Source organism: Culex pipiens, chromosome 1 (genome assembly GCF_016801865.2).
Source record: "Culex pipiens pallens isolate TS chromosome 1, TS_CPP_V2, whole genome shotgun sequence".
Lineage (NCBI taxonomy): Eukaryota > Metazoa > Arthropoda > Insecta > Diptera > Culicidae > Culex > Culex pipiens.
Window position 1 is genome coordinate 7,032,106 of NC_068937.1, and position 27,987 is coordinate 7,060,092.

A 27,987-nucleotide genomic window follows, 5' to 3' on the forward strand; every position below is an offset into this window, starting at 1 on the left:
GTCATCCAACGGTGTTTCTTGTTCGAGGGAATCGTTTTGACATGCTACAATGTTTGAAGTGGAGATTTTCAAACATTTGGGTAGTTTTCGAGCAATTCTAACAAACGTATTAGAAAAATGATTTTTCGAGAGGTCATTTTTGGCCAAAAACGTACCTTAACTTTAGACAGCTGCCAAAATAACAGGATTTGTTCTAGGAACGAGATTTTTTCAGCGAAGTCATCTTAAGATGTCCCCTACACAACCCTTTTAACAGAATTCAGTTTCAATGAGAAGAACCTAAGAAATAGTAAAATCCGTAAAAAATCACTTTGACCCAATCTCACCCCCCAGACCCAATGTCACCCCCACTGACGGTATGTGTCAAATGCATCAAATATTTATGAAGATTTTCAATGTCTTAACTAGACTTTTCATGCTCAAATAGATTGAAATATTCAAAGGGACTTGAAGTAAAAGAAAGTCACTAAATAAGAATTGAGCAAATTTGAAAATTGTGCAAAATATTACAAAATTATGCAGGAGTTATACCATAATTTTTAAACAAGTATGCTTGGGATTTCCGACTTTTTGACAAAAAATCTGAAATTTCCGACTTTTTCCCGATTTTTGGCTAATTCCCGACTTTCCCGATTTCCCGACTTGAGTGGCCACCCTTCTTAAAGCAAAGTTTCACGGAAATCGATGGGTCACGGCATTTTTTTTCGTAATCTAGGTACGTGAAGCTAATGTCGGTGCTAGGGAGGCGCGTGTAAAGCATTTTGAAAATGTGTAAAGACTTTGCATAGTTTCGAAAGTTGCAGTGAATACATTTTATTTAAAAAAAAATCAAAGAAAATTGCTAATGAAACTTCAAACTAAAAATCGAGTGTTTCGAATCTTACCTGTTCTCGGACCTGGGTCAACAAAATGAGAAATTTTAGGAACATCGTAGTACCAACATTGCTAGAAGACGAAGATTTTGACTGAACAAAAGGAGCGGAAATAATTTGTTCTCCCTAAATTTGTTTCGCAGACCACTGTTTGCAGGTGGCTATGTCACAGACATGACCAATTTGACAAAGTACTTTAAAATGTGTGCTCTTTTACTCAAACAAAGAAGTACGTAACTATCTTGGAACGTGAAGTTCAAGTACCTTAAATGTTTTTTTTGAGTTCTTTTCGTTTTCTGAATTAAAACCCCATCAAAAGTAACAATAGCAAAAAGGAAAAATACGCAGTAGAAAGCAAACACGTGAACAACATCAATCCCAAATGACGTTGCAAGAATATCGTACCATTCTCGGCGCGAAACGTAGAGCACGCAGATAGTGTTTTGAAGAATTGTTTACTAAGTCATCTACTCTCTGAATGGAGCGCAACGATTGTGTTTACAGTTTGTAATTATTACGTCTGGTTGATTCATAAGTCTAATAGGCGGCGTTCTTTTTGTTCTAAAGCAAATGAAATTTTCTAAAACAGTTGAATTAATATTTCGAATACTTTACACTTTTCGCTGTATTGTCCAACGTTTTGAGTAGTAGCAGTACATATACATTATACAGAGTTAATCTTTCATCTTCGATACACATATTTAGATAAACATATATCTTTCTTTTTCTTTTTTTAAGCGTGTGAATACCAACGTAAGTACATTTTCAATACCACGATTTTATATGTGAAGGCATGTGTGTCTTTTTTCTAACCGGACGGTGGCGTTGACGTTTTTTTTTTCTATCTGACGGACGGTGGCTGCATCCTGTTGAGGTGAATAAAGTCCAATCAAGCTTGATTTTCGTGTTTTGTATATTATTTAATAATACATTTATTTGCATACAAATATATTTACAGCGGGGGGACACCTCCGAAGCAAAATTACACCACTTTTTCCGTTTTGAAAGCATTACATTTCTATGAAGATTTCGTTTGTCTTTTTAAAGTTTTAAATATGTACAAATTAATTTCGATGAATGAATTACAGTACAATAATTTACAAGCTGGTTTTGAGCTTAAATCTAACGTCCAAGGAGGGAGATGTTTAATCAATTAAGTATTCTCGTTTCATTAGCTGCTAGTTTGAGGGAAGGGGAAATGAAATATTGTAGTATTTAAATTGTTTTCTTTTTTTTAGTTAAGTAGTAAAACGCGTTCACTTTTCGTTCGCTTCAGTTTAAAAAAAAAGACGAAAATGATAACCCTAAGATTAATGGTAACTAAAAAAATGATTTAAAACATCATTTTTTTAATCGCACGTGAAAAACCGCAGAATAAAAATAAAACAAAAGGGTCGAGACACGGTCCTCCCCCGCACTACTGATACGACATCTGGTTCTGGATCTGCACCTGCGTCACGAACGGTCCCCGGCTGCGGATCGAACCGTGGTTCACCGGATAGCCACCTCCATTTGGCGTTCCTCCGCTGCCGTTCGACGAAATGGTCCCGTTCCAGTTGGTCTGCTGAGGCTGCTGCTGTTGCTGCTTAACCGGGGACGATGGCAGACTGGTCTTGCGCTGAGATCCGCCGAGGCCGTTGTGCTGGATCGTCTCGTACGTGGGCGATGCGTCGTAATAGCTGGACACGGGGCGGGCCTGTTTCAGCTTCTGGGCTGCGGCCAGTTGCTGCTGCTGCTGCTGCTGGTGCATGGCAATGTCCACCGGAGGGGTGTTCCGGGTTGATCTTTGGGAATGATAGTGATGGTGACGTCGACTACACAACGCGCGATTTTTTTGATTTCGGAGCAAAGGCGGTTGTTGTGATGTGATTTTCGGTGGTTGGTTTTTGTTTTTGTTGGAGAATTTTGGACGAAAAGCAGACGGAGAGAGAAAAAGACGATCGAATTTTGAGTGTTTGAAGCTTGGTTGTTATACGGCAATTTTTGAGGATGGGGAGGCGGAAGCTTCGTGAAAATGGGTGTGTTTTAGACATTTTTGATCAAACCAGTTATGATAGCTGTAATTTTGAAATATATGCGAAAAATAATTGTTCTAATTCTGTCCACACGATTTGAAAAAAAAAATTAAAAGATCTCGCAATTTTTGGTGGAGTTTTAATTTTGAGAACAATCCAAATTCTGTATAAAATTTCTGACAATTTAAAATTTAAATTTTGGGACCATAGATAAAAGATCCAATTAAGTTTAGAATTATAAAATTTTAGAATATAAGACTCTCAAAATATAAATTTTTTCGAATTTTTGGAGATAAAGAATATTAGAATATTAGAATTATAGAATTCTTACATTCAAGAATTTAATATTTTGACATTTTTGAATTTCAGAATATTTAGAATATAGATTTAAAATTTTCGAAATTCAAATTTGGACAATTTTGATTTTTTCACCTTTTTTTTAAATTAAGCATTTTATTTTTTTTGTGAGAATATTATTTTTATTGTTTATCTTAAATAAGGAAAAACTAAAAAAAATTAAAATTTTTAGAAACTTCAAATTAAAAAAAAAATTAGAATTTTAAAAATTTAAAAAATTTAAATCTATAGAAAATTTAAGAAGCTTTTTTTAATTTTAAGACTTTTAAGGATATTTAAAAGTTTTTTTTTATTTTTTTGTAGATTTATCAATTTTTAAAATTTTAGACTCTCAAAAAATGAAATTTTACGAATTTTTGGAGTTCAAGAATATTAGAATTATAGAATTGTGAAATTCTTTTTTGACATTTTATAATTTCAGAATATTTGAATTTTAGATTTAAAATTTTAAAATTTCAGATTTGAACAATTTAAAATTTTGAATTTTTAACTCTTTTAAAATTTAACTAAAATTATTTTGTAAGAATTTTATTTTTAATTTTAAGATTAGGAAAAATTAGAATTTTTTTAAAAATTGAAAAACTTCAATATTTAAAAAAAAAATGAGAATTAAATCTCTAGAAAATTTAACAGTTTAAGAGTTTGATTTTAAAAGTTTTAAGGATTTTGAAAACTTAACTTTTTTTAATGTTAAACTTTTAGACTCTCAAAAATTATTTTTTTTCGATTTTTTTGAGTTAAAGAATATTAGATTTATAGAATTGTAAAATTCTTACATTTAAGAATTTAGTATTTTGACATATTAGAGTTTCAGAATATTGGAATTTTAGATTTAAAATTTTAAAATTTCAGATTTGGACAATTAAGAATTTTGAATTTTTAACTCTATTAAAATTTAACAATTTCATATTTTTTTAAGAATTTAATTTATTTTTTATGATAAGGAAAAATTAGACATTTTAAAAAATTGAAAAACTTCAATATTATAAAAAAAATAGAATTTAAAATTAAAGTAAAACCTATACCTTTCTTTAGTAAGAAAGGCAAAAAAAACAAAATTTAAATCTCTAGAAAATATTTAAGTTTTAATGATTTTTAAAACATGTTTTTTTATTTTAATTTTTATTATTTATTTATTTTTAAATTTTATTTTTTTTTAATTTAATTTTTTTATTTTATTTTTTTTTATTTAAGAATTTTAGACTCTCAAAAATTATTTTTTTCGAATTTTTGGAGTTAAAGAATATTTGAATTATAGAATTGTGAAATTATTACATTTTAAAATTTAGTTTTTTTGACATTTCAGAATTTCAGAATATTTGAATTTTAGATTTTAAATTCTAGAATTTCAGATTTGGACAATTTAGAATATTGAAATTTTGCAACTTTTCAAAAGGTTTTAAAATTTAAATTTTTTGTAAGAGTTTGTTTTTAATTTTTAAGATTCAAAAATAAAAAAAATTAGAAAGTTTAGGAATTTTCAGAAAAAAAATAATTTTAGGGATTTAAAAAAAATTAGAAATTGAAATATTTTAAAAACTTTGGAGATTTTCAAAATATTTAGAAAAATTTATGATTATAAAAAAACTTGGAAATTGAATTATTGTACGAATTTAAAAAAATTTAAGAACTTTAGGAATATTAAAATTTTTAAGAATTTTAAGAATTTTAGGAATTTCAAGAATTTAAAGAATTTTAGGAATTTAAAGAATTTAAAGAATTTAAAGAACTTAAAGAATTTAAAGAATTTAAAGAATTTAAAGTATTTTAAGAATTTTAAGAATTTTAAGAATTTTAAGAATTTAAAGAATTTAAAGAATTTAAAGAATTTAAAGAATTTAAAGAATTTAAAGAATTTAAAGAATTTAAAGAATTTAAAGAATTTAAAGAATTTAAAGAATTTAAAGAATTTAAAGAATTTAAAGAATTTTAGGAATTTAAAGAATTTAAAGAATTTAAAGAATTTAAAGAATTTAAAGAATTTAAAGAATTTAAAGAATTTAAAGAATTTAAAGAATTTAAAGAATTTAAAGAATTTAAAGAATGTAAAGAATTTAAAGAATTTAAAGAATTTAAAGAATTTAAAGAATTTAAAGAATTTAAAGAATTTAAAGAATTTAAAGAATTTAAAGAATTTAAAGAATTTAAAGAATTTTAAGAATTTTAAGAATTTTAATGATTTTAATAATTTTAAGAATTTTAAGAATTTTAAGAATTTTAAGAATTTTAAGAATTTTAAGAATTTTAAGAATTTTAAGAACATTAAGAATTTTAAGAATTTTAAGAATTGTAAGAATTGTAAGAATTTTAAGAATTTTAAGAATTTTATGAATTTTAAGAATTTTGAAAAATTTAAGATCTTTAAGAATTTTAAGAATTTAAAGAATTTTTATTTTTAGAATTTTAAGAATTTTAAAATTTTTAAGAATTTTAAGTATTTTAAGAATTTTAATAATCTTAAGAGCTTTTAATATTTTTTAGAATTTTTAGATTTTTTTTAAGAATTTTATTTTAAGAATTTGAAAAACATTTAGATTTTTTTTTTGGTAGGTTAGGGTTTTTACCTTTTTTTTAATGTCTATTTTTTATAATCTTTAGGATTTTTAGAATTTTAGTTTTTAGGACTTTGAGGAATTTCAAAAAGCCTAAGTATTTCAAGAACTTTTTGAATTTTAAGATATTTTAGGAGTTTTTACAATTTAGATCTTTTAGAAGTTTTAATTTTTTTATTTTTTTTTTAGAGTATTTAGAGTTTTTATTTTTTAAATCTTAAGAATATTTAGAATTTTTAGATTTTAAAAATTTGCAGAACTTTTATAAATTTTAAAAATTTTAAATTTTAAGAAAATTTTAAATTTTTAGTTGCAGATTTTAAGAAATTAACAGACTCTAATTTAGATTTTTGGATTTTCAGTTTCTAGTGCATTAGATTTTTAAATGTCGGATTTTCAGATTTTAAGATTTTTTTTTGCTATACTGTCAGAACAGACAGAATTTGAAAAGGACCAGAATAATTTTGTCATAAATTTTTTTAGATAATAAATATTTTTAAAATTTTACAAGTTCGAACATTAAAGCTTACACATTTTTTTTAGCATTCACAGCTTTTTCACAGACAATTCAAAATAACACACAAAAGCGAATTTAACCCCTTTTTCACGAAGCTTCACACCTCCCGTTCGAGATCATCACATCTGGAAAGAATCGACGGCACAGCACTTAAAACTAACTATAGGAAAGCGAGAGAATACACGTGCACGAATCGCCTACGGGTAGGCAACCCACTTCGAAAAGGGGGAAAAAAAAGAAAATATATAAAGCATGCAAAAAATGGGTGCACCAGAAATTCAAATAGTATGAGTTCTAACTACGCACGTACAACTAGAGTGTGGTCTACTAACTCTACAAAGGATTCTACTTCAATCTACTAAAGCAGGAAAAGGGGAAGCAAGGGGAAAAGAAAGCAAAGGCAGAATTATTAGTGGTGCGGTGGCGCTCTAGGACTACCTTTCCTCTTCCACCTTGAGCCGCTGGTGGCGCACCTGTTGGCGCATCTGTTCCAGCGTGGATTCCGACAAGAAATCCACCGGACTAGGGCCACCGCTGGGCGGCGTAGTACCGCCGCCGCCGTTGGTCGTCGTCATTCCGGCCGCTCGAGCCACGTACCGACAGTAGTCGCTGCTCAGCAGCTGTGCCCTCGGACCGCGGAGTTGGACTGGTTGGCGTTGGCTGTCGCTGCCGTCGGCTGTAGTGGTACGGATGACCGTGTGGGTGCGGGTGCTGGTAGTGTTGGTGTTGGCAACCGGTGGCCCCGCCGGCCCCCGGGTGCGAAATCTGCCGATAGAGATGAGATCTTCCTCCTCGAGTAGGACCAGCGCCGGAGGGGACTGCGAACGGTAGGCTCGGGCTCGGCTGGTTGTGGTGGTGGTGTTGGTGCCAGCTGGAGGTTCGGCTGGTGTCATCAAGCCGTTAGCGTTAGCGTTTGTCAGGAAGGCGTTAGCATTAGCGTTGTTACTTTGGGTGGCGGCGGCGATTAGGGCGTAAATATGGTTAGCGGAACAACTACCACCGGGAGCAAGGTTACCGTACGAGGAGGACCGCGAAGCCAGCGTTAGTCTGTTACTGCAAGAAAGGGGTTGGTTTTGATGGTTTTTTGTACAAGATATTTACAATTAGTTTTTGGTTTTGTTTTGGTTGACGTTTTTCGATGGGTCTCCACAGTGGGAAGGATACCGGTGCAATATCAAGTTTTTTTTTATCCCGTTACAAGGGTCACCGATTAGAGAGCTTTTTTTCAGATTTTCTTTCTAATATAAGACTTTAAATTATTTAAGGTTCGGACAAAATGAAACTGACTGCATTATTTATTGTTAGAACTGTGCAAGGTGAACACATAGAGATGTTTTACGAAATTTGCTAACTACACATGAGCACTTCAGCATACTAAAAATAATTATTTCGACTGCCGTCTTTGTTATAGGTGTGTTTTATCACAACTTGCCAAATTCTTGCCCAAAAAAAAATTGTGCAAAATATTGCGCAATTCTCACTAACTTATACTTCGCACTAAATTATTGCTATCGATCGCACTATTGCGACTTGTCAAACTGGCTTGGGAAACTTTAATTTTCTCAAAAGCCGTTGTTGCTCCCCTGTCAATCGCAATTTTAAAGTGCGAATGTCCAGTTTGGTGGAAACTGCGACTGGAAATGTAAATAAACAACTACTGGTTGCCTAGTTTTTGGAAATTTTGTTGTCAAAAGTGCGAGAGAAAAGTAGGGGCCAAATCCAAGTTACAGTGCAAGGATCAATAAATAACCTTTTTTTTTTGAACATTTTTAATTGTTTATATTCATTCAATGGCAGAAATAAGGGTAATTTGTGTAAATTATGTTTCGTGAACTATAATAGTAATTTAAAAAAAACGTTGATGTTAACACCAAACTGGAGCGTTTGGTGCGGTAAGTCCACGCGTCCTTCCTTCCCTGTAGATTCTGTGAGATAGGATTCATACACAAAATGCTCTCTGCGGTCAACACAGCGTAGTAGGGCTGGCCGCTTCAATTGTTGTGACGCATGTTATCCATGTGGATTATGGATTTTACTCAAAATACAAAGTTTCAAAAATCTGTATCTTCAGCAGGATTATTCTATTCAATTTGGTGTCTGAGCAAAGTTGTGTGTGCAGGTAAGAAAAAATCAGAAAAAAATGTACACTCCTAAACAAATTCACCCGTTAGTTACATTTATCATTCGTCATTTTTTTTTTTCTTAAAAACTTTAGTTATGGTACATTTTACGTTCAAATAAAGTTTGAACATCTTAAATATGATTTTAACAAGAAAAACTATGACTATCAAAGTCACCCCGGAATTTTAACTAAGAATTTTTAAGGTAACTATTTTTCTAAACACTATTGAAAAAAACTTTTTTTTCCACAATAGTGCATGGACTTTGTGTAACCTACCCCAGTACATGTTTTAAAAATAATAATCTTGATAAAAACCTCACCTGTTGGAAAATATTCCAAAAACAAATTGAAATCCTATCAAAGTTAAGGTGCCTAAAGTATTTTAAAAAATATGCAATTTTGTTAAATATTGAAAATATATTTTAAAGGCAAAATCAGTTTTTTTTAAACGCGTCATTTTCGAGTAAAAGAAATGTATAGCCAAGTTTATGATAAAAATTTGAATATTTTTGTTTCAAAGTATTCATCTTTATCCATTTCCGATTTTTTTAGTTGCTGGGAAAATTATCTGTTATTTTCATTTTTGGACTTTCAAAATCGGACAATTGGTTGCTTAGAAAAAGTCTTACAATGAATAAAAATGGATCAACATTATTTTTTCTTAGTGACATCTAATAACATAGCTTTTGTTTTTCAAAAGACTATAGCTCGGCAAACGGTAATCCGATTTTTAATGTTATAAAACGAAACATTTTCCGATATTTCCGAAAAAACACGTTTTTCGAATTTAAAAACTAGTGTGACATTCTGAAAAAGTCTAAAATCCATTTTTGGATGCTTTTCAAACATTATGTTAGATATGGGACCATCCATAAACCACGTGGACACTTTAGGGGGGGGGGGGGGGGTATGGCGATTGTCCACGCTCCATACAAAAGAGTTTTTTTTGTATGGACAATTGTCCACGAAAGGGGGGGGGGGGGTTTGAGATTTCCAAAAAAGTGTCCACGTGGTTTATGGATGGTCCCTATACAAAAAATTAAAAAAATTGTTTTGAAAATATCGGAAAATTTCACAAATGTTCCGTTTTTTAATATTGAACATCGGACGACTGTGCTATCTTTTTTCAAAAATTAAAACTAATTGGATGACAATTCGAAAAAAATAATGTAGGGGAGTTTGGGGTAATATGGACAGTGGGGGTAATTTGGACACCCCTTTAAAAATCACGTTTTCTTCGGATATAAAGTGAAAACAACAATTTAAGTGATAAGGCTAGTACTAGTAATGGCCTAGGAGTATGGACAAACCAAAAAAGTTGGAATAGGTTAAGTAGTTTTGGTATATTATGTAAAAGTTTCCAAAGGCCATTTGGCACTGCCTTAAGTTATAATATTTGAGGGTTGGGAAATAAGGTGTTGCAGGAGTTATATGGCAAAAAAAGTGGACAATTCTTGTTTAAGGGGGTTGCTTGAACGATGCCTGAGATATGTACGTATACAAATTGTGCATTTTATCCATTTTTATCATCAAAAATTGCAATTTATGTCAGAACATGCTATGGGGGTAATTTGGACATGGCTTGTGGGGTAATTTGGACATACCTGAAAGTCTACCTGTCAGGCAAAAAAAAAGTAACTTTCATGGTTGGTTGAGTTTTTATAGCGATTTAGATAAATTTAGAGGGATTTAAAATTTCAAAACACTCAAAAAGGAATGTGAGCAATGAGAACTTTCACAAAACCCCTATTTTTTTATTTAGATAAATTTATTCCAATATTCGAATGGATGAAAATCTGATTACTGCACATTTGGCGTTCAACTAGACTCTAATGTTGATTGCTTTTAATTAATTTCTTTGACATTTCTAATTTCTATGCTGGTTTACAATAATATTTAAATTTGAAGGGCTACAGAACTTAAAATTTAAAAAAAATGGATAGTTTCAGGTTAATTAGTTCTATATAAAGATTGATTTATATAAACCTAAACGATACCTTAATCACTAAAAACTATACTTGTTTCTAATCAAGAATCAATGTTTAGAACATTTAAAACTGAACTATTTGTTATCTTCTTATTTTATTAAAGTTCTATCACAAAATCATTATTTCTACCTTTGATGAAATATTGTGAGCAAAAAAACAATTAAAAAATATAAAGCAATTACAAAACCAGATTGAAGTATAAAAAACATGCTCAAAAAATCAAATGTTAAACTTATTCTTCAACATGTGTCCAAATTACCCCACAAAAGGTGTCCATATTACCCCACAAGGCATGTCCAAATTACCCCACAAGGCATGTCCAAATTACCCCATAGGGGTGTTCATATTACCCCCACACAAAAATGTGGGGGTAATTTGGACACCTTTTAATTTTTGCGATAAAAATGGGGTTTTCATCAAAATTTATCGAAATGAATGACATTTTTCAATCAAATATGGTCTCTATTATCCTCTGGTGTCATCCATATTCCTTTAAAATATCCATACAGCCCGTGGCAGAGCAATTTCCTTAGGGTGTCCAAATTACCCCACACTCCCCTATGTGATTATTCATCGGAAAGCTGTTCTTAGCAAATAATTTTTTGATTTGATAGTCCAAAAACGAAAATTAGGGGTAGGCGTGGCTGAATGGTTACGCTGTTCGCTTTGTAAGCGGAAGGTTCTGGGTTCGATTCCCATCTGCCCCTATCGAGAAATTATGGAAAGAAGGAATAATTCTGAACACTTGAATATGAACGAAAAATTCATTAGCTCGCGGCGGGGTTCGATCCCCCGTCCTTTGGGTCAGCAGACAAAAATGCTAACCACCAGACCATCGAGGCTTAGTTGTCTAGAAGGATTAAGAATGCTATAAGAATCCAAGAAAGTTGATTGGAATCTGTGTGAACCTAAGAACAGGAAAATGCAATATTGAATGCAAGTTGAATTCAAGGACACTGGTTGCATAATTGTTAGGCGAATATTGAACTTTCAACACGACCAGAATTCACCACAAAAAAGAGCTTGGTGAACCGAATTGGAAAGCTTCCAAAAATGAATCCAAGAACATACGAAGAATTAAGGACTATAAATAGATTTGACCGGCCGCATCACTTACCACGGTGAATCCTGGCTTCACACCCATCTTACTAACACCCTCAAACCTCACGTGATACTTTGTCGAAGACGCAGCTGATTTAGCGGTCTTCATCACTCAAGTATCGGACTAAAATTCCTATCCACTTCCCCCGTGTCTTACCACTGGTCGTGGCCGGCGCTGTGATTGGCTAGCATGATAGGGACATTTGAAAGTTGCGAAGTGGTGATGATTGGTTCCTACTCTTCATCTGTGGTCCACGGAGCAATTCTTGGAGGTCCTGGTCAATAACAGAGTAGCAACTACGGGTAGACACCAATGCTATGCTATGCTATGCTATGATAGTCCAAAAACGAAAATTACAGATAATTTCTCAGAAAAAAATATTTCTAGAGTTTTATTTGGAAAGGTCCTAGAAAAGGGTCCCTTAAAACTCTACTCTAATTTTGAATAGATGGGCACTATTTTGAAAAATCAGAAAAAAAAACTATTTTTAGCAATTTTATTTTTTTAGGCCTAAAGTACCAACAACGTAAAAATGATGAATTTAAAAAATGCAAGTTTTCTTTTTCAATAACTAATTTGAATTTGCCTTAATTTTTTTTAAATAAGTTTTCGTTTTCGTCACTTTTCAAAAATGGTATATTTTCCATAAATTCATAAAAAATGTTCAAATGTGGCCAAAGTCTACTAAATTACATTAAAAAAAAAATATTTTATTTCGTTCAATTTATTGGGTTGTTTTGGCAAAAAAAAACATCAGTGTAGTAATTAACCTAAGCTGAGATATGGAGTTCCTTTCAACAGGTAACTAATTCAAGCAAAATAACCTTTGAAATTAGAAAAAAAACTAATCATTCGGTTTCATTCACTTTTCGTGACGAAAAATAAATATTAAAAAAATGGGTACTTGTACACAGAAAAAAAAATCATGGTAATATTACATCTGGGAAGGGGTACATCTTTTATGTCAGAAAAAAGGTGTAATTTTACCTCTGGAAATGTGTAATTTTACCACTTTTCTGGTGTAATGTCACTTTTTCAGTCTAAACTGAGGTAAAATTACATCATAAAAGAGGTAATATTAAACCTTTCAAAATTACAGCTTCCAAATTTACCTTATTTTTTACTGTGTACGCTAACTAAGCTGATCGAAAAAAGATAGGAGGAACTCTCTAATTTTATATTTTCTTAGCAAAAATAAAAATAAAGATAACTTAAAAACATTATCAGATGCAAATAAATAAACCTTTTGAATATCCTTTAGATATGGCATGACATTTCAAATATTTTTTTATTTGATGATATTAAATTTTTGCATCCACTGACACTTTTTCCAAAAATCCGGATCTTCCGGTGGCCTGTACTCCAGCCACCGGTCCGTGCAGTGCGATTTTTCATCGGATTATTGTTCCTGGTGCAAAAACGAAGCTTTTGGTGTATAGCAATCGATGGTTTGCGCGAAATCATGTTGCGGTAATTTTTTGGGTCCTTTTTTCCCACTGTGCACTGGCCCCGTTCATTTCTGGAGTTTTTTTTAAATGGTACCATAATTTTTTTTGCTTTATGGGTGTTTTTGAATACCCCTGACTCAAGGCAATCCTAAAAACACCTAAAAAGCAAAAAAAAAACCAAATTTTGTTTATAGGACCCTTCTAAAAAAAACTCTAGATTCTACCTTGTTATTGTATTTTGACGTTTGTCTGCTTTTTAAGTGGGCTACAACTCAGTTAAACAGCAGCCCAGTTAAACAACACCAGTTACCGCACAAATACTGTACTTACAACTTTGCTGAAGACACCAAATCGATCAGACAGGCAAACAAATAAATACAAAAAATAAAATGCCATAATATCGGCAGATTTCTGGAATAATTGCCAGTGAACAATGTTAAATCCAAATAAGTGGTTCGTGGCTCAATGGTACACAGAAAAAAATATGTGAATTTACTCGACACGGAAAAAATGAATTACATGTAAACTCAGTTGATGTAAATTTGCTATTCGACGTAAACGGTTGAATCACACGTGAAATCTTGTTTCATGTGGATAGTGATCCGAAGATACTGGTTCAGAATCTGGATAACCTGTTTCTTTTTTTTCTTATGGTGATGCTGATTGCTACCTAAATTGTCTTTAATGGCAACAGAATGATTACTAAGATCTGCTTTACCGACATCACCTGAAAAAGCATGTAATTTTGCAACATTTTTATTTTAAAAAGTTGTAACAAATTACCAAAAGTTTTAAGATGATAATTGAAAAAAGGCTATTTTGTACACTTAAATTATATGGTTTCAAAAGTAAAGATTGAATTTTAGTTGATGAAATACATTTGAAGAAAGTGATATAAAACAAAAGACGACTCACTTGAGAGGAAACAAGAATTATTAGCATTTCGATGCCTCTGTGCTCTCTTATGCTAACTAGATATGAAAACCAGCAAGCTAAGCACAAGAGAGCATAGAGGCATCGATTTAAGTGTAGATGAAGAACAATAGATCCGAAAGTGAATGTAATGGGTTTAAAAACAAATGTAAATAGAGATGTTTGAGCAAACAATTATGTAACAATTGTGCTAAAAAGATTGTCCAAAAAGTTAGCACAATTTTATTTTTTTTTCTTCTAGCGTTAAATTACAACAAATAACAAGTGATATTTGCACATTTTTCACGGAAGAATAGTTTGTTTAAGAATCTTTCATGGTATAGCTTTTTAATTAGACAATTCCAGAGTTTTTTTTTTGAAAAGGACCAATAAACTATTGTCTTTCATATGTTTATAGGACCTAATAAAAAAAAAAAACTCTAGAATTCTTGCTCTAGCTTACAAAGAAAAACAGTAAATTGAATAAACCATACCGTTTAAACCCGTGGAGATGTTAACTTTTTCCCGGTTAGTTTTTAAAAATTTAGTGACGACAGAATTTTGTTAATATGAAAGCTGCACATCCGGAAATATACATGTATAACAAGAGATGAAAGGTTGAGATTAATCACAGTTTAGTGTTAGTGACTTCCCGAAATCCCACCACATGGAACCACCATCAATCAACAAAACACGAACATACACACACTTATCGTATAGATAGGATAATCACAGAATGCTTGTTTTGACTTACCTAATCTGCTGCTGCAGCTCCTCGTAGTTCACGTAGTGCGAATACCGATGGTTGAACACGTCCGTGTGGTGAATCGACGTCGGAACCGCTCCGTTCTGCGGATGCTGTTGGTTCGGGGGAGGAGGCGGTGGCTGGTACAGCGGAGGATGGCTCACGACCACCCCGGAACTGGCGGATCGCTCGATGGAGTTGGTGCCCTTCGTCGGGGCGCCACCGTTCGACAGGTTCGTTCCGTTCGGAGTTGGACCGTTGGTAGCGGCGGTCGTCGTCGTCGACGACGCTGGCGTCGCGTTCGTTTTCGAGCTGGTGTTCTTCACGGTCAGCGTTTGCGTCTTTTGCTGAGGGGCTGGGTTGGTTGGCGCTTCGCTCCAACCGCCGGCGGTGTAGTCTGCGGGGACGTTGTCCGCGATGGGGGCGATGCCGTCCTTGCGGTGCTTGCCGAACCGGAACATGTGACCGATGCCGCGGAACAGGCCGTTCTTTTTCGGGCGGTTTTTGGCGCCGTGCTTGCCGTCGTTCAGGGAGGACTGGAACGGACTTCCGCGGGGGACGAAACCGCCGGAGTCAACTTCGGGGGCGGCGTCCTCGAGGAGCCAGTGCTTTTTGGGTTCTGAAATATGGATGTTTTTAAGATGATTTAAGGTTGTCAAAATTGCCAAAATTGTCAAAATTGCCAAAATTGTCAAAATTGTCAAAACTGTCAAAATTGTCGAAATTGTCGAAATTGTCAAAATTGCCAAATTTTAAAAATTGCCAAAATTGTCAAAATTTGTCAAAATTGTCAAAATTTGTTAAAATTGTTAAAATTGTCAAAATTGTCGAAATTGTGAAAATTGTAAAAATTGTAAAAATTGTAAAAATTGTCGAAATTGTCGAAATTGTCAAAATTGCCAAAATTGCCAAAATTGTCAACATTGTCAAAATTGTCAAAATTGTCAAGATTGTCAAAATTGTCAAAATTGTTAAAATTGTCAAAATTGTCAAAATTGTCAAAATGGTCAAAATCGTCAAAATTGTCAAAATTGTCAAAATTGTCGAAATTGTCGAAATTGTCGAAATTGTCGAAATTGTCAAAATCGCCAAAATTGTCGAAATTGTCAAAATTGCCAAATTTTAAAAATTGCCAAAATTGTCAAAATTTGTCAAAATTGTCAAAATTTGTTAAAATTGTCAAAATTCGCAATTCGCAATTCGCAATTTTCAGTGTAAGAACGGGCCTTGACCGATCTTATGCACCAGGTTCCCGACGAACACGCACTGCCCTTACACCTACATCTCACCCTTGCTCTGAGTCAGTACGAGCAGCACGCTAGAACACGCTTTGAGTGTTCGTGCCAGGCATGCACACCTTCTTTTCCGGTTACGCATTTTAACTCGGCCGGGGGTGGTACATTACGTAGGGTTTGATGTAAGTATAAGCGCCTAACCATTTATAGTGTGCCTATCAACGTTCATTAAAGCAAAAACTGTTTTATTTTATTTTGAATTCAAAAACTAATTGTTATTTTACTGTGTATTGTTTTCTCATGAAATATTCCCTAATGTTAAGTCGTGTTTATCTGTTGATATTTCTTATGTCGCGGTGTTTTGTTACAATTTTTTGGACCTAAGCATGTTATTCAAAAGTTTACCAAAAGTACAATAGTAGTATTTGTGTTAACCCTTCAATCATTCCATTAATTGAGTAAGGGCTCGAACCTCACTTGTTAGAAAACAATAGACAGTAAAGGAGAATATACTTTATAAAGAAGCAATAGTAAGAGAATCATAATTGTATGTTAAAAAATAAAAAGAATAAGCTTGATGTAGTAGATGTAGAAATAGGCAATAGTTAATAAATAGAGATAACAAACAAGCTTAGATTATTGTTATGATGGGCAAGATAAAAAAAATATTCAAATAAATAAATAAAGAAGTAAATCAACAAAGAATAGGCAAATGATAATTAGACTTGGTATCACTTGTACATTAGGGGAAGGTTTATTTTAAAGGAAACACACCGTTTGTTAAAGCAGCATTATTTGGAAAAAAAAGTGACAAGCAAGTGACAAGTGACAAGAGATACGAGAATCAAGAGTTAATAAAATCAAAACCAAATGGTAAACTGAAGAATTAATGAAGAAGTAGGAATCAGTAGAGCAAAATAAAAACAGGAGATAGATGGTAGCTGGAAATCGAAAGGAGAGAAACCCCGTTCTGCGACGTTCAGGTACATCCACAGCAGTTGACTCAACATACTGCGAATCAAAACAATACCGTCTACAATCACAAATAACTTCCCTTTCCCACATTGTCGCGCCCCTTTCTTCTAGCCGTCTCGACTCTGACCCTCGCTGGTCAAAGGTTTACGATCCGTTTCCACAGGCCACCAGCTAGGTCATCATGAAAACCAAGCCAACGTGGAGGTAAGAAAATAGGACACTTGCAAGGAACCAGAGCTGTACTGTTCTGATCAAGAATGATCTAACAGGACTACGGACGTAGTCAGTGACGCTCCTTCCAGGATGTTCCTCGCCTGAGCGTCAACTGAAGAGGTATCATCAGTATCATCCACCCTTGGCCTGCTGTCAAAATTGTCAAAATTGTCGAAATTGTGAAAATTGTAAAAATTGTAAAAATTGTAAAAATTGTAAAAATTGTCGAAATTGTCGAAATTGTCAAAATTGCCAAAATTGCCAAAATTGTCAACATTGTCAAAATTGTCAAGATTGTCAAAATTGTCAAAATTGTTAAAATTGTCAAAATTGTCAAAATTGTCAAAATGGTCAAAATCGTCAAAATTGTCAAAATTGTCAAAATTGTCAAAATTGTCAAAATTGTCGAAATTGTCGAAATTGTCAAAATCGCCAAAATTGCCAAATTTTAAAAATTGCCAAATTTTAAAAATTGCCAAAATTGTCAAAATTTGTCAAAATTGTCAAAATTGTCAAAATTGTCAAAATTGTCAAAATTGTCAAAATTGTCAAAATTGTCAAAATTGTCAAAATGGTCAAAACTGTCAAAATTGTCAAAATTGTCAAAATTGTCAAAATTGTCAAAATTGTCAAAATTGTCAAGATTGTCAAAATTGCCAAAATGGTCAAAATGGTCAAAATCGTCAAAATTGTCAAAATTGTCAAAATTGTCAAAATTGTCAAAAATGACAAAATTGTCAAAATTGTCAAAATTGTCAAAATTGTCAAAATTGTCAAAATTGTCAAAATTGTCAAAATTGTCAAAATTGTCAAAATTGTCAAAATTGTCAAAATTGTCAAAATTGTCAAAATAGTCAAAATTGTCAAAATTGTCAAAATTGTCAAAATTGTCAAAATTGTCAAAATTGTCAAAATTGCCAAAATTGTCAAAATTGTCAAAATTGTCAAAATTGTAAAAATTGTAAAAATTGTCAAAATTGTCAACATTGTCAAAATTGTCAAAATTGTCAAAATTGTCAAAATTGTCAAAATTGCCAAAATTGCCAAAATTGCCAAAATTGACAAAATTGTCTAAATTGTCAAAATTGTCAAAATTGTCAATATTGTCAAAATTGTCAAAATTGTCAAAATTGTCAAAATTGTCAAAAATGACAAAAATGACAAAAATGACAAAAATGACAAAAATGAAAAAAATGACAAAATTAACAAAATTGACAAAATTGACAAAATTGACAAAATTGACAAAATTGTCAAAATTGTCAAAATTGTCAAAATTGTCAAAATTGTCAAAATTGTAAAACTTGTCAAAATTGTCAAAATTGTCAAACTTGTCAAACTTGTCAAAACTGTCAAAATTGTCAAAATTGTCAAATTTTCAAAATTGTCAAAATTGCCAAAATTGTCAAAATTGAAAAAAAAATCAAAATTGTCAAAATTGTCAAAATTTTCAAATTGTCAAAATTGTCAAAATTGTCAAACTTGTCAAATTGACAAAATTGTCAAACTTGTCAAACTTGTCAAAATTGTAAAAATTGACAAAATTGTCAAAATTGTCGAATAGTCAAAATTGCCAAAATTGCCAAAATTGTTAAAATTGTCAAAATTGTCAAAATTGTCGAAATTGTCAAAATTTTTAAAATTGTCAAACTTGTCAAAATTGAAAAAATTGTCAAAATTGTCAAAAGTGTCCAAATTGTCAAAATTGTCAAAATTTGTCAAAATTGTCAAAATTGTCAAAATTGTCAAAATTGTCAAAATTGTCAAAATTGTCAAAATTGTCAAAATTGTCAAAATTGTCAAAATTGTCAAAATTGTCAAAAATGACAAAAATGAAAAAAATGACAAAATTAACAAAATTGACAAAATTGACAAAATTGACAAAATTGACAAAATTGACAAAATTGACAAAATTGACAAAATTGACAAAATTGACAAAATTGACAAAATTGTCAAATTGTCAAAATTGTCAAAATTGTCAAAATTGTCAAAATTTTCAAAATTGACAAAATTGAGAAAAATTTTCAAAATTGTAAAAATAGTCAAAAATGGCAAAAATTGTCAAAATTTTTAAAAATTGTCAAAATTGGCAAAATTGTCAAAATTGTCTAAATTGTCTAAATCGTCAAAAAAATACAAAAATGACAAAAATGATTCTAGACTTACGCGTCTCCGGTCGTTCCACGGCCGCTCGCAGGATCTCTTCCCGGCCGCGACCTCGCGGCGTTCGCAGCGCGTTCGGACCGCGCGGTTCGTCCGCCATCTGGATCTCCTGCACCATCGTTTGCAGCGACTCCAAGCTGGACGACTTCTTCATACCGAGCGAAGGTCCGAGCTCGCCCAGCCGATCGAGCGCTTCCGCCCGCAGTTCGGACTTGGTCTTGAGGCTGTTCATGCGACCCATCTGGGCGGTCAACGACTCGACGGAACCTCCCGTCCCGTTGGACGAGTTGAGCTTACGCTCGCGTTCCTCGCGGAGCTTCTTGTTGCGCTGATAGGTTCCGGTTTCACGCGCGTCCAACGCGGCGTGGTGCTTCTCGGACATCGATCGGCGACCGATCGCGTCCCGGCTGAAGGCGTCCACCGCCGGTGGGTTCGTGTCCAGCGAGAGCTGACTGGCGTACGTGACGTCTCCGATGGGCGTTGACGTGGAGTTGGCTCCATCCGAGGGTCGAGAAAGGTGGAATGTTCTGAAAAGAAGAGGTTTGCATTAAGGGTGAACTCTCTACTGTTGTGGCCTAATCAGACTCACGGTGAGGTCGGTTCCGGATCTTCCTCAATCAGGACCGCGTTGCTTCCGTTGAGATTCACCCCCGCCGGGCTCCACTGGTCGTTGGTGGCCATGTAGTAGCTTTCGTTGCGCAGCGCGTGGAGATTCGCCGCCGCAGCCGTCGTTCTTTGGTTGATGGGACTTCCGCTGGCACTGTTCGGGTTGAGACTGCCGTTGCTACCGCCGGCACCTGTGGACTGCAGGTTACCCTGACCGGTTCCACCGGTCAGCCGATCTAGCACCGGATTGCTGTAGCGCTTGTTCTGCTGCTGCTTCTCGCTCGATGGCTGTTGCTGCTTGTCCGAGGTGACGTAGATCACGGTCGCTCCCGACTGATCACTGGAGTTGGAGTTGTCGATCGACTCGAGCAGTTCTCCCGTGCTAACAGGTCGACCAATACGGCGTGCCACCGTCAAGATGATCTTGCCCGGATGATTCGTTCCACCTAAAAGCAAAACACAAAGTCTTGAATTTCAAGCAACTCCACCTCCCCTTCCCAAGAACCTACCCGTCTGCAGCATGGCCTTCCTCAGCGTGTCCATCGCCTCGGCGTTCGACTGCCCCAGCAACGACACCCCATTCACGCTCAACAGCTGGTCGTTCATCTTCAACCGTCCATCGCGGCTCGCTGCCCCACCGTGCAGCACACTCTTCACGAAGATCCCCAGATCTCCGTCGTGTTTACTGCCCGAACCCGAGCTTCCGTTGCTACTATTCCCAGATCCCGTCTTACCCTTCACACTAACGCCCAGCCCGGCCTTCTCCGTGTCGTAAACCGGGATGTGCAGCGTCAGTATCTCCCGATTCTTCCACTGGAAACCACCGGGCGCGGCCGTCCTCGAGCCAGACGCCGCCGACGACGCTTGCAACGGTTGATCCTGAAACAGTTCCGACACCTGGTTGGTCGAGGCGGACTTCAGGATCGACGTGAGAGGTTTCTTCTGGATCGGCGGCGGTCCACGACTGGTGGGGGAGTCGTTCACGTCCAGCAGTTCCTCGGACCGTGCACGGGACGACTGCTTCAGCGATGACTTGGGGAGCACCGGTGGCGGAGGTTTCGGAGGGGTACTCTTCTCGCTTTCCACGCCGCAACCCTAAAACAAAATTTGAGGTTAGACGTCTACCCAATACCAATCACTAAAAATACTCACAATTTCCCGCTCCTCCACCTCAGCGAGTTCCGTCTGCCGGGAAACGACCAGCTTAACCGTTGCTCCGTACTCGGTCGCGCGCAGAATAGCCACCACCTCGCTCTGACTCTTGCCGGTCATCGGGACGCTGTCCACCTCGAGCAGCCGGTCGCCCGGCTTCAGTCGTCCATCCTCGACGGCGGCGCCCTTCGGCAGGATGTTTTTGATGTAGATCGGACACTGTCCGCCGGCCTGGTTGTCCCGCGTCGTCACCGAGAAGCCCAACCCATTAACGCCCTTCTTCAGCGAGATCTCTATCCGCTTGCCGAGCTTCCTGGTATTCGCCGTCTGAAGACTGATCCCCGACGGCGCACCCGGAACCTTCCGCGTAGGTGACACCGTCGCCACCTTCGCCCCGACCGGCTTCTCCTCCGCTTCGATCATCTGCGAGACGCGGTTGTCGCGCTTGTTCTGCCGGGCGGACCCGGCCCGGATCACCCGCAGCCGCAGCTCCGGCGACGACAGACTCTTCATGAGGTGTTCCTGGACGGAACTCTCCGAGAGGCCGAACAGCTTGATGTTGTTGATTTCGAGGATGCGATCGCCGCGCCGGACCCGCCCCCGGTCGGCCCGGCTGCCCGGTTCCACGCTCTGCACCAGCAGTCCACCGTAGTCCGGGTCTGGGATGGCCGAGAGACCCAGGGGACCGCCGTTTTCGTTCACCACCAGGAGCATTTCGCTGCGGGCGGGGGAGAGAGAGAGGGGGGAGTCATGTTACTCTTTGTTCATTCAATACGAATTCGGTAGAGACATATTAACAGTACACGCTGATAAGTGTTCAAGAAATCATAAATTAATCATAAATTAAATAAATCTTCCACTTTTTATAATTATTAGAAATTTTTTAAAGAATTTCAGAATTTTAAGAATTTAAAAAATTTCAAGTATTTAAATAATTTTAATAATTTGAAGAATTTGAAAAATTTGAAGAATTTAAAGAATTGGAAAAATTTCAAAAATTTAAAGAATTTTAAAAATTTTAAGTACATATTTTAAGAATTTTAAGAATTTTAAGAATTTTTAAAATTTTAAGAATTTTAAGATTTTTTAAAATTAAGAATTTTAAGAATTTTAAGAATTTTAAGAATTTTAAGAATTTTAAAAATTTTAAGAATTTTAAGAATTTTAAGAATTTTAAAATTTTTAAGAATTTTAAGAATTTTAAGAATTTTAAGAATTTTTAAGAATTTTAAGAATTTTAAGAATTTTAAGAATTTTAAGAATTTTAAGAATTTTAAGAATTTTATGAATTTTATGAATTTAAAAAATTGTAAAAAATTTAAGAATTCTTAAATTTTAAAAAATTTCAAAATTTAAGAATATTAATTTTTTGAAATATGGAAATTCAGAGTTTTAAAATTTTAGAATTTTCAACTTTTTTATCAAGAGCCGGTGAAGTTGCATTTCCAACTTTTTCGACCCCGTTGGGATTACAAGTGTATATGTGTTTTTGTAAATATTTTAAAATTTAAAAAATTTAGACGTGAAAATATTTTGAATTTGATTTTTTTATATATGACTTTTTATGTTAATTCAATAATTTCTGAGTTTTTTTGATTGCATAAAAAAATACAAAATCAAAAATTTTACATTTTCTTTTAATTTTGTGTATCGGAATTTATTTTTTTTGTAAATATTTTGGTATTTTTCTTTTATTGTTGTAGAACAAACGTAAGAATTTTGTGCACGAAAACATGAATTAAAATTTATGAAATCGTGATTTCTTTCCTTGGCCTTAATTTTTTATGTATTGTTGGATTTTTGTTATTTGAAACAAAAAAAGTATAATTTTTTCTTTTGAGATGTTGAATTTTTGTATTTATAATTATAATTGATTTATTTTGTTTAATTTTTCAACATTTTTATTTATTAAGTTATGAATTTCATGATATTTTTCAAAACTAAGAATGCGCAAAGGGTTTCCTATATACATAGGACCTTTTGATAAAATAAGCGTATTTCTATGTTATACAATTTTTAGTTATGATATTCTTTTATTTTTGGTCTTTTTTCAATTTATTTTTGTATTTTTGAATTTTTGGATTGACTTTTTGAATTTTTTAATTTTCGCATTTTTGAATATTTTTATTTTTGGGTTTATTTGTTTTTGCCGTTTTTTATTTTTTACTTTTGCATTTTGGAATTTTTTTATTACGTATTGTACAATTTTTGAATCTTTTACTGTTGGAATTTGTATTGATGAGGTTTCGGTTTTATTTATTTACAATTTGTGGTTTTATTTTGATTTCGTATTTTGGCATTTCTGAATTTTTGTAGAAAGGATTTTTTGGAATATTATTTTTAGTTTGGATATTTTGCTTTGTTTTCTTTTGTAGTTTGGTAATTCTGTTTATTTTTTTAAAAGATTGTTCTATTATTGGATTTTTGAATTTTTTTTTTGTTATATTGTTGTGTAATTTATTATTTTTGTCATTATATTTTTTTGCATTTATTTCAGAATTCGGGAACTATAACAGCAAGGCGGAAAATTTCATGATTATTTTTCTAGAATTCATGATTTAATTTTTTTTAAATTTTTATTCATTGATTCTGGATAATTAACGGCAAATGTCAAAAAATCATGGCCTAAAATTCGCCATATTCATGATTTTATATTCACGTTATTCACTACTCTCCAGTGTTGGAATTCGAGCGAGAAGAAGGAAAGCATTTCTCGTTCGCGAGCGAGGGAGAGAACTTGTAGTACTTTTCTCTACCCGCTCGCGCTCGCATTTTCGTTCGCGTTCTCGCTCTCGCCGCGAGCGCTCGCAGCGCCTCGTGCTATCCGTTCGTCCTAAGCTAGCAATTTGTTTATCAGGGGTATGAATGCGAACCAGGCAATGGTATAGAAGTGTAACTTCAATTGCTGTGTTGTTTTTTGTTCGTTTCTAACACGTTCAACTTCTCGCGAACGGGCAATTCTGGCTCGCGAGAAAGCCCGTTCGCGAGCGAAGGAGAGCACGGGCAATCGGTGAGTTTCTCTCGGCAGCTCGAGACTCGCGGCGAGAACTCTAGAGAGAGGAATTTTTCTGCGAGAGCGCGATAATACCAACACTGCTACTCTCAGACTTTATTTCTGTAGGTTCCCATACCAATTGGCTACAAATTGCTACTTGATCTACTGCATGAAATTTCATTGAAAAAATGCAATTTTTTTGCTACCCCTGTGCCTTTTACACTCAAATGATTTCTGTTAACCAAGACGTCATCAAATTTCAGCTTAAAAATAATTAATTTATTTAAATTTTTTTTTTATTTATAGAACTTGATTCAAGATTTCATGAATGACTGGTAACTAAATATACGATTTCATAAACTTTTTTCATGAAGTCGTGAATTTTTATTTATCTTAAATTTTTTTTATGATCATTATCCTTCATTTTTTGTCATGAAAATCCTGAACTTTGTTCACGATGACTGAATTCAAGTCATGAAATCATGAACACTCGTGGTGTTAAAATTGAGCAATTTGCGTTTTGATGATACGAATTTAATTTGTTTAAGAATTTTAAGATTTTTAGAATTAAAATTTTTAGAAATTTAGAAATTCCAGAATTTTAAAATTTAAAAACTTTTTAGATTTGTAGAATAAAAAAAATAAATTTGCATTTCTGTATTTTTTATTTTTGACAGTTTGTCTTAATACAAGAATTTTTATGTTTTTAATTTATAAATTTTTGTATTTTACATTTTCTTTTATTTCTATATTAATTTTTTTTTAATTTTTGCGGTTCAGATTTCTTTTCTGTAAAACAAAATTGTATTTTTCTTTTATTTTTGTAAAACAAATCTTTTAATTTTGGGCACGAAATCATGACTTAAATGAATAAAATCATGATTTCTTTTCATGGCTTTTGGGTAATTTATGGCCAATGTTCATTTTTTTAGAATACGTCGTAGAGGTGTGAAGTTATCATTCATTTTAAGTCATACAATCATGAACTTTGTTCACGATGCCATGAATCCAAGCAATAAATTCATGAACATTATCGTAAAAAAATGCGAAACTTGTTTATTTCTGGGACGATATTCACGATTTCTGGATTGTCATTCTGTCAGTACTCTGATGTCACTCTGAACGCTGAAGTTCTTGACATTTTTTTTGGTACAAGACTCACCCGTCCTTCTCCCGGATCGACTCGTACACGGAGGCGTTCGCCTGCCCAAGTGGTTCCTTCCGCTTGGACTCCCTCGGCAGCGATTTGGAGTTGAAGCTGCTGTTGGCACTGCTGCTCGTACCGACACCGTTGTAGCTAACGTTGGCCGCTGCCCGCTCGGCCGCATCGATCCACCGGTACCCGTTGGCGGTGGCTTCCGCGCCCAAGAACTGCATGGACAGCCTTCCGGAGCGGCTGAACTGCTGCGGCAGACTGTCGTGAGATTCCTCCTCCGGCAGGACGTTCCACTCGGGTGACATGTACGCGACGACCCCGTTCGAGGGGGAGAGTAGACGTTCCGGGGGTTCTGTGTCACTGCGGCAGACCGGTGCCGCCGACCACCGTTTCGTGTCCGGATGGGAACCTCCGTTTGGACTCACGTTGTACAGCGGACTGCGCTGATCCGTGACTCCGATCTGGTGCAGCGAGGGTTCACTGCCACGTCTGACTTGCAGGCCGAGGCCCATGGGAGGTTCCGCCGTGGAGGTGACCTCAATGTGAGGTGTGGAGCTTTCCGGACCGTACTTACCGGGTTCGGAGCGGAATATGTCCGGGGAGCCGGTGCCTACGGAGCTACCGCTGGCACCATCTCCACCACCCTGGGGAACACCCGGATCCAGTCCGCCCGGGCAGTCCTCGTAGGCAGCGATGAGCTCCTCCCGGTCGTCGGCCACATCGCTGATTTGATCGTCCGGATCGAGGATGCCGGACTCGGACTGCAGGTGGTGCACCACGACCCATGACTCCGGGTTCTGTGGGGAAGGGAGAAGAAAAGAAAACAATTAGTACGAGCGCAACTCGGAAGAACCGCCATTAACCCCTTTCTCGAACATAAAAAAAAGATACCAATTAGCGCCAATCCGTCAAATTAAGGCCCCCAAATTGGACAGCCGATAAGACAGCGTACACCTGTTGGTTGTTGTTGCTCGTCGGCGTCAACGTTTGATAACAGTCCAAACAACCGCGCCAGCGAGCTTTGATTTCCGAGCAATAATGGCTCTTCTAATTGTGGCGCGGGGGAGGACCATCGTCGTACAAACAACCGACCGATAAGATAAGAATGCCTGCGCGACGAAGTCGCAGCGTTGCTTGATTTATTTACTCAGTTTACACGCCTGGATATTGCAGGGGTAATACAACTAATACGCGCGACAACGTGACTCAAGAAACGATTGAAGTCAACGCAGCGATCGCGTCGCGACTTGGCGACTTACTGCTTGGGAACCTTACCTTCCGCGGCAGATTGAGCGAGTACGTCTTGTGCAGGTACTGGTTGCAGTGCGGGATGCCCTTCTGCTTCTGGGACACCCGGTAGGTGTGCCGCCAGCCGAAGATCCCGGTGATCTTGTCCGCCAGGGCCGGACACTTGGGCGGCAGCTCGAACACGCTCGTTTTCTTCTTCATCATGTTCCTCCTCTCTTCCGCCAAAGTTTTGATCTCACTCTCTCACGCGATTGAGGAAGTCACGCACATGCTTCCACCTTGCGCGCGCTCACCGTATAGTTGGCAAAGTTTCTTCTCCTCGCGCCGGGTTAGTGGATCGAATTAATTAACACTCTTTTTTCCGAGGAAGGTTTCACTCAAGTACTGGACACGACTGTTCGCCACTTCCTCAACCTCTCATTATGCCAACTCCGCGGACCGGTTTGTTTTCGGACCAACAGCTGATTGTGAGTCACGGAGACTCCCGTGGTCGTGCCCCGGCCATATCCCACCAAGATCTGTTACGAAGTCGGTGGAGGAAATTTAATAAAAAGGTCGAGTACCTTTTTTCGACCTATACGGTTCCTATTTTCGACCTAACTAAGTTTGAGCTTTTTCAACACAAAAAAAATCCAATAGGTCGAAAAAACGACAAAATAGGTCGAAAAAAGGTACATCTCCCCCTTGAAACAAGATTTCCTTTCGAAATTTCCACGTCGGACCTGGCGTAGTTCAGCCAGCATGGGAGGAAAAGTGATCGTTACGGCAACCTTGCCTTCCGTTAGCAATTCAGTTTTTTTTCCTTCTGCTAGATTCAATTACAATTCCACCTCGTCGTCGTCGTCGCATCTGTAGGAATGTGGGAGGAAAATGTTGTTCAACTCATGTGGACTGTGTGTGTGTGGTGTCACGTCGCTGTTTGTGGTTGGTTTTGCTTCATTGAACACTCTCACTTTGGAATTTCTGCACCTATCTGCTATGGTTTTTGCACGGAATGACCCTGGAAGTGTTGTGGAATTGCAAAAAAAAAAATGTTTGATGGAGTTGAAATATGATTTTTTTATGGATTTTTTTGCCAAAATCTTCAAAAAAAAAAAAACAAAAGTTACAAAATGATAAAATTGCCAAAATTGTCAAAATTGTCAAATTTGACAAAATTGTCAAAATTGTCAAAATTGTCAAAATTGTCAAAATTGTCAAAATTGTTAAAATTGTCAAAATTATCAAAATTGTCAAATTTGTCAAAATTGACAAAATTGTCAAAATTGTCAAAATTGTCAAAATTGTCAAAATTGTCAAAATTGTCAAAATTGTCAAAATTGTCATGTTTGTCAAAATTGTCAAAAATGATAAAGTTGTCCAAATTGTCAGAATTGTCAAAATTATCAAAATTATCAAAATTATCAAAATTGTCAAAATTGTCCGAATTGTCAAAATTGTCCGAATTGTCAAAATTGTCCGAATTGTCAAAATTGTCAAAATTGTCAAAATTTTCAAAATTGTCATAATTGTCAAAATTGCCAAAATTGCCAAAATTGTCAAAATTGTCAAAATTGTCAAAATTGTCAAAATTGTCAAACTTGTCAAACTTGTCAAACTTGTCAAACTTGTCAAACT

General features: G+C 35.3%; 1 protein-coding gene across 7 annotated transcripts in view; it reads right to left on the reverse strand.

Moving 5' to 3' along the window:
* Positions 1-1,466: 1,466 nt before the first annotated feature.
* The window catches only part of LOC120429961 (partitioning defective 3 homolog), a 147,270-nt gene continuing 120,749 nt past the window's right edge, over positions 1,467-27,987 (reverse strand). Inside the window, exons 2-10 of one of the 7 annotated variants that reach the window (XR_005607517.2) lie at positions 26,398-26,888; positions 25,129-25,919; positions 20,972-21,689; positions 20,329-20,914; positions 19,803-20,265; positions 19,217-19,740; positions 14,640-15,249; positions 6,752-7,196; positions 2,514-2,656 (exon numbers count right to left, since the gene is read on the reverse strand). Coding sequence is in view for 5 of the 7 variants with exons in the window: in XM_039595051.2 (XP_039450985.1) it covers positions 2,290-2,686; positions 14,640-15,249; positions 19,217-19,740; positions 19,803-20,265; positions 20,329-20,914; positions 20,972-21,689; positions 25,129-25,919; positions 26,398-26,574 (4,266 nt within the window). In the remaining 2 variants the exon portion in view is untranslated. Of the gene's footprint in view, positions 2,687-6,751; positions 7,197-14,378; positions 14,462-14,639; positions 15,250-19,216; positions 19,741-19,802; positions 20,266-20,328; positions 20,915-20,971; positions 21,690-25,128; positions 25,920-26,397; positions 26,889-27,987 lie in introns of those variants that run through there. The other 6 variants (XR_005607516.2, XM_039595054.2, XM_039595052.2 and 3 more) reach the window with 6 other exon arrangements.